The sequence below is a fragment of the Thermobia domestica genome, chromosome 6, assembly GCF_964235325.1.
Source record: "Thermobia domestica chromosome 6, izTheDome1.hap1.1, whole genome shotgun sequence".
Classification (NCBI taxonomy): domain Eukaryota; kingdom Metazoa; phylum Arthropoda; class Insecta; order Zygentoma; family Lepismatidae; genus Thermobia; species Thermobia domestica.
The window spans coordinates 300,168,673-300,176,190 of NC_137459.1; the positions used below are offsets into that span (position 1 = coordinate 300,168,673).

General features: G+C 33.3%; 1 protein-coding gene across 1 annotated transcript in view; it reads right to left on the reverse strand.

The window, feature by feature from the left end:
- The window catches only part of Fim (plastin-2 fimbrin), a 163,740-nt gene extending 156,506 nt beyond the window's left edge, over positions 1 to 7,234 (reverse strand). Inside the window, exon 1 of the mRNA XM_081762903.1 lies at positions 7,073 to 7,234. Coding sequence (XP_081619029.1) covers positions 7,073 to 7,135 — 63 coding nt within the window. The 5' untranslated portion in view covers positions 7,136 to 7,234. The remainder of the gene's footprint in view (positions 1 to 7,072) is intronic.
- Between the last annotated feature and the right edge of the window lie 284 nt (positions 7,235 to 7,518).

Here is a 7,518-nt window from a genome sequence, read left to right on the forward strand (position 1 = left end):
GAGTTAAAAGTGGTTTCGTCACTTTCGCTCTATAGCTAAGTGCAAGGATCTAAAATTCTCATATTCGGTCCCAAGCAATACGTCTGCTATGTAAATAAAGCACAGGATGGCGTATGTTTCACTTCATTTTTATGTAAATACGCTTTTCTCACTTATCTTTCATCTATTTTATCTTGAAAGTTTCCTTTTTCAAAAATTTAAAAATTGCAATTCTCTCTTCCTTTATAATATTTACAAGTCAATGCAAAACATAACCAGTGTAAGTTTTATATGCAGCTCACGACTTGGAAGCCTGCGGAAACAAATAAACAACAAGTACTGGCGGAAATACGTCATGCTTAACCTGTTCATTTCGACGTAACAGTGCAATGTAAATACTTTCATTTATTTATTATTATTTTAAGTACATAGTTATAAAACTATCAGAGTGTAACCCACTATTAGATAAGGACAATCCTCCTACAGAAGCAAGATGGGATGAATTTTCAAAGGAAGAAAATTTCGAGAAAAAAATCAACAAGGAATAATAATTCATTACAATGTAAAGAAATATAATTATCGAATTACAGGGCACTCATATTTTACATTAAAAACTGAAGTGCTTTGTTCCTACAGAACTGATAATCAATGAGTCAACTGTCATCATTAAACAAGTTTATGAACCTTGTACTCTTTTCAATAAAGGAAGAGGAGGGGAGGGGAGGGGCATTTTGTTCTATGGAAGTTATTGCCTAGAAGATATTGTAACAGTTAGCTTTGAGACCAAGAGAAATTCTGTCTAATACAATTTATTATTATTTTTCTCTTTTATATGGTATGCGATAATGCCAATCTACGTGTTGGATGTTTCGTTTTATAGACCATCGGGGATAATTCACTGATATTCATAGTATGTTCTATCTACATACATAACTTTACCAATGTTTAAAATGTTGCAACAGACACGAGCAACTGAAATATATGATCCAAGATAAACTGAAAATAAATAAATAAAAGTTTAAAAATACATAGTTGGTAACTGGAGCCAATTAAAAACTCAGTACCTTACATTATTTTCACCTTAGTGTAACTCAGTAATTTGCAATTATTCCATATTCAAAATTATAAATTATCTTTTTCCAAGAAAGTCTTGTGAGCAGTTATTATAATGCAAAAAGTGGACGAAAGAAATGTCAGAGACGGCCGATAACCTGCAAATACTTTCCTCCAATTCAATTCTTGTATTTACGCTATATTCACAATTACGGCACCAAACCTAGTGTGACAAAAGACTAATACATAAGTACATAAGTACAACATAATTTTGGTACACGTGTCATGATTCCATTGTACACTCGCCAGGACAATTACAAACTCCCCCATACACTCTCTTTTGTCAGCAACTTCGAAACAGTTATCGAACAGTTTGAGTACTTTACATAATTACAGTGTACTGAAATTAGTCAATATAATCCAAAGCTACTCTAACAAAGGAGTAGAAATGTTGAAAGTTTCCACTTTCCAAGGAAAAATTTAATAGTGACTACAACATGCCATTTTCAATCTGGTGAATAGTAACCTACCCTTTACACTCTCTTCTGACGACGTACTAATTTTCAAAACTTATTCAACCAAGGTGCTGGCACAGAAGAATGAAAGATCTTCATTTATTGGGTTAACTTTACAATGTCCACTCCAGCAGGTGTACACACTCAGAAACGAGGAATAACACTATTAATTTATGAAAATGGGTCAAAAATTCCCTATGATTAGCTAAACTGTTCTACTGCTATCCTACTCTACCATAACGTTTAAAGCGGTTCTACTTATCGATGCGCAGTTGGAGCGGGTATTGTAAAGTTTATCCCATTTATTTATTGTTAGAATACCCTGCACTAATATTGATTGAAATATGGGACACTCTAAATGTTTGAAAGTCACGTTTTTGAATCCGGGCTTGTATTAAGTACCACAGTTTTAGCAAAACATTTCAGTGAGGTTAGATATTTTCCTAGTTTTTTTTTTTATTGAAGTCTCTTACTTTCAACATTGTAGGTAGCATAAAATGACTTCAATAAAGTACATGATTATTTGATACAAATCTAGGACAAAAATCAATATCTTACATGAGGACAAAACTGCTCTCAAAAATAAACACTGTACTGTCAACTACAAAGGATAAGGTTTTGGGAGAGTAGAGATCAATTAGTATAGCAACAAAAAAATAATATTTAATACGGTAAAGTAAAAATCATCTCACTCGAAGTACGGACTAGTTACTTTTCATAATTAAGCATAAAACTGTTTTAATGCTAAAATAAATATAGTGGAGTCTCGTTAATTCGAACTTGGATAATTCGAAATATTGGATAATTCGAACAGAAGTCCATTCCCCTTGAAAACTGTATTGAAAACAATAATAAAAAATCGTGGATAAATCGAACTTTTGAACCTATGTTTTGGATAATTCGAAGTACCGTAAATACAGTTGGACAGATGTAAACAGAGAAATACAGTTTTAACATGTTTTCAGTTATCCAGATGCAGCCATAGGGAAGAGTAACACAAACAATAAATATACAATCTATGTAATGATAAAGATGAAGGTGAGGTGGGGAAGAAGTAAAGATAAAGAACGTGTGCCAATCTCATCTTGTTTCAGAATTGGTTGAAAATTTAAGGTGAATTATTGGTAAAGTCAACCAAATGTTATTAATAAGGTATTCCACGCAATACATGAAATTCAAGATTTATTGACAGTACAAAAACAATCAAATTTAAGCAAATGAGGTTTACGACTTCTTAAAAGTGAGAACAGAATATTCAAATTGTTACTGGTGTTTAATTGTTTGGGCTATTCTATGTATGTTGTAGTGTTGTACGTAAATATATTTTCCATTGTACACGTAGTTTGAATTACGTGGAGTCAATGTCGTTTGTTAGTTTGCGGTATTCGATCACGCAAATAATAAGCTGCTTTAAAGATAAAGTCTACACCATATGAATATGGTTCTGATGCACAGTACTTTGGTTTGTTTGTTGTTATATATGTGAAAATGAATGTTGTATAATTCGAAATTTTTTCCTGTCCCCTTGGACTTCGAATTAAAAAAAGTCCACTGTAAATAAGTAAATAAACAGAAAAGTAACGAGTGAGTGAATCGAAATCATGAAAAGAACTAATTTTTGTCTCACAATCTTTTAATTATCTAAACATTGAAGTGAGGCCAGATTTATTTCCCATAGCCTCTGAATCAAATATTTAGGATTGCACAGACGCATGTACTCACTTCAACAAAAATGAACTATACAAGAAAGAAAGAAAAAAATGTACACTTGACGAAAGAGAGTTGGTAGTAAAATCTAGCTTCCTTTTATTTAAAAGTTACCCTGGTTACATTTGTGGTATTTTCCGCCTACATTCTCAAATTTCAATCCATGTTATACATACATGTGTAAGAACGACATTGTTGGTCCGTCTGTGAGTCAGTTGACAGGTATTCAATCACAAATGCGAATACATATCCCTATACGGCAAGATTCTACAACACAGGTCCTCCATAGTAGCTAGGTTGGTTCCTTTCTGTACAAAAGTTTAATATTTAATTCACATAGTATTGCTGAGCGAGCGAAGGGGGGGTACAGTCCCGCAGAACATATACAGCTAAATGGGAAGGGGGACCTGTGTTATAGAACCTTGACACTATATATATATATATATATATATATATATATATATATATATATATATATATATTGGCTATTCCACGTAAATATGAGCCTAAGGACAGAAAATTGTTTTAAATATATTTTGCTCGTTATTTATATAAAAATGACCAGAAAGGTTCAAAATTTACTATGCAGATCGATTTCTTGTTAAAACGTTTTAGTTTTTGTCTTTTTGAGCGATTGAAATTCTATGCTGTACGAAACCAGTCAAAGGGAGAATTTACCAACAATATTAGACACCCCTTAACAACACATGATAAGCATTTGATTCAGTTGCACTGCGATGTAGACAAGCACCTACACCTTAGGAACTGAAGCTCAGAAGTTTTAAAGCTGTTAGTATATTAAGTAGTCTACTATTTGACTACTTTTGGTACAAATATAATTATGTAACGCCCGTTACAAAAAAGATATATTTTTTTCTATACAACTTGTACTAAAAGTCAGAAGTAGTCTATCTTTTGCAGAAGTAAAAATGAGCACATGGGCAATACAACAAGAAAATGAATATCATTATATTTATAATTTAATAGGCAAAAACTGCGTAACGGGTGTTACATTGCCAATGTAACGGGTGTTACATGTGAATTGTTAGCTTGGTTTAAAAGTGATATTTTGTGCACTTAGCCTAGCTCTAAGGCTCTAAATAGGGAATTTGAAGTTAGTAAAGTTATAGAGGGTCCTCTTCTGAAGACATAAATTATGGCAAGGATGAGCAGTGGGCGAAATTAAGGGACATTATACCGGAGGTGGTGAAATGCACTCCAGAGAACATCATATCTAGGAGATATCATACGATGGGGGACTCCCTCTCATTCCCCCGTTAAGTCGCATACTCAGGGTAGTGATTAAATAGCATAAAACTGCCGTATTTTAATTGAGTACTCATTACATACCAAAAGTCTACTTCTTTATCAGAAGCCCAATACGCTGCTTTGGAAGTATTCGTTTAGCAAATCATTAGAGGCTGCAGCGCGACAGATTTTCATTAAGAAACCAGAAAAACCCTACACTACAATGATGTGTACGCAGACTCCGAATGAAGTTGTGATCAGCGCAGCCCTTTGCGGAAAGATGTTTGTGTTGGAATGTTGTCTTGCTGGCAATGAAAGATGAAATAAGTAACAAAGATTATCGTCACGTTGGAATCCGTCAAGGATTTTCGGACGAAAACTGTGATATTAGAGTTATGTTCTTGAAATCTTGTGGCGAAAAGGAATTCGAACTACGCCGAAGTTTAGAAAGTATACTAGTGACGTGCAGTAAGGGGGGTTTAGCGGGGCAGCGGCCCCGGGCGCCGAAGTAAGGGGGCAAAAAATTTGGTAGGAAAAGAAAAGGAAAGAAAAAAAAGAGAGAAAAAATACTTCACATATCAGTACAAATTAGTATGCACTTAAATCCTCTTCCTGTTTTAGAATTGGTCCTATAATGTTACTCATGTTAGGAAAATGCATGTGCACATATATAAAATTAAAGGAAAAAAGTAATAAAAAAATCAGGAAATCAAGGAAAAGCAGGGTCTATTTTGGAAAAGTTTCTTATGGTTTGCCCCAACCATAGTGTCGCTTTGCGGCTGGTCAGTCGACCTGACTAATATGTACGGGGGCGCCGTCGTATACTCTCACCCCGGGCGCTGTTTTTCCCAGCACGGCACAATATAATTCATTTTCATGACGTGATTGGTAAACTGCCAAACCCGATTATGAAAATTAAAGAATAACAAAGTTGTGTAGCAGTTTAGTTCCGGAGTTAATGTCACTTAAGCATAAGAAAAATAGACTTTTGTTGACGATCAGTGTATCAACAGATCTACATATTTAATACTGAAACTTCCTACATTCTTCTGATTTATATGTTTATTATTTTGTGATTTTATTTTCTACACTGTACTACATGTGTATTTTTTATCTATTAAGATTGTAATATTTTGTTCTTTACATAATATGTTCATTAAAAGTGAAGTTGGTTTAAGTTCATTCGCACTGTGTAACACCCGTTACAATTTGTGTAACACCCGTTACGGTATTGAACATTTTTTAAAATAAAAGCCATGACACTTATGGAATTTCTGATTCTAATATTCATAACATCATACTTTCAGAAAAGTGCACACATAATTGGAAACAAATTCTGATCTGGACATTCACAGAGTTTGGCTTAACTTTGCATGCATCTGAAAGTGCTTGTCCAATTGCTGTAACACCCGTTACGCCACATTTTTCACTCTCACTGAGTTGTGGTATCATGTATATCTAACAAATTAAGTGTTTACTAAAATACACAGACAAACAGTGATGTTTCGAGGCAGTTTGATATATCTTGACCCAGTAAGGACATTTCTATAACAATTTCTATTCGTCCAAATGTAACACCCGTTACGATGGAATGGCCGAGATATATATATATATATATATATATATATATATATATATATATATATATATATATATATATTTATTCATATTCAGTATCCCAAGAACGGGTAACAATTCTGTACTCTTTTTTCTCCAACATGCAATATTAAAAAAAAAATCGGGTAACTATTGTATGGAAGTGTTTTGAAGTTTATCGTTGTAAAACGAAACTCACTCACTATAAATTTTATTTGTAGAGATTGTCGTTAAATTGCTGACATTCGTAATTTGTTCCAAGCCCATACCGACTTTTTCAATGTTTAATAGTGTTAACAAATGCCTTCTACTCAAGTGTAAGCTAGTATATAACAGCCTTGCACAAATTCAGAAATACGGCACAATCAATTTAAGTTAAAATTCATTACCGCCAATTTTGCTAACATCCCCTCCCATGAATTAAAGTGCTACGTGAACACTTTTTGAGTTGTTATAACATTGCAAGTAATAAACAAGTCTCTCACTAAGAGTACAATCGTCAGTCAATACTCCAAATAAGTGTTCAAGTTCTTGACGTCGTTTTTTGCAAATGAAAAGCATGATTCGTAACAATTATGTGTAAATGATTGTTTACCCTCATTGAAAATTTAATCCGATTTAACATTCTAGCTAACGTTCATATACCGCCTTGTATTTTATATTTGAAAATACATACCTGATTCGAGGCAAATGTCATGGCTTACATTAAAATCTTTAAAAGAACTATTTTTTTATATAATGCGTTAAATGCGAATCTTACTCTAAAATTTAATTTTGCATTTACTCCACGTGTTTTATTTATTTTTTTTTTCTTTCTTCAATAATTTGATTGATCGGAGGCGCTAAAATGATCCATGTAAGAAGATCGTGAAACCACCAAACAACTTTATCTACAGATGTAACAATTTAAATTTAAACAGTCGAGACATATTGGTATATATATTCGTATCTAAAAAAAAGAGTTTCATACTTACTGCATCGAATTGTTCCCGAAGTTCTGCTCTTTCGTCTGGCGCTAGCATTCCGTAGTCCGCCATGTTTTCTACAACACACACTCGCCTCGCCGCTCCTAAAATCACGTCAACCACGCACAAAGAAGAAGAAACTAGTGCAGTTAACTTCCTTATGAATCACGTGACGAGTGCGAAAGATTAAGTCACAGACACACCCGTTACCGTACTTTAAAAGACACTTCAGTAATCGGAAATATAGTTGTAGTGATCGTGAATAGCTATCATATGCAGACGATCACAAACTAGAAAAATATAACTGAACACTTTTTTTTTTTTTTTTTAATTGAAGTATTGAAATTGAGTAATCGACGCTTCGTATGAAGAAGCATGTTCATTTTCGATCTAAAAATACAAAGTTCAATAAGAATAAATTTTGAATTAATCTTATTGGATATATGTAAAAATTA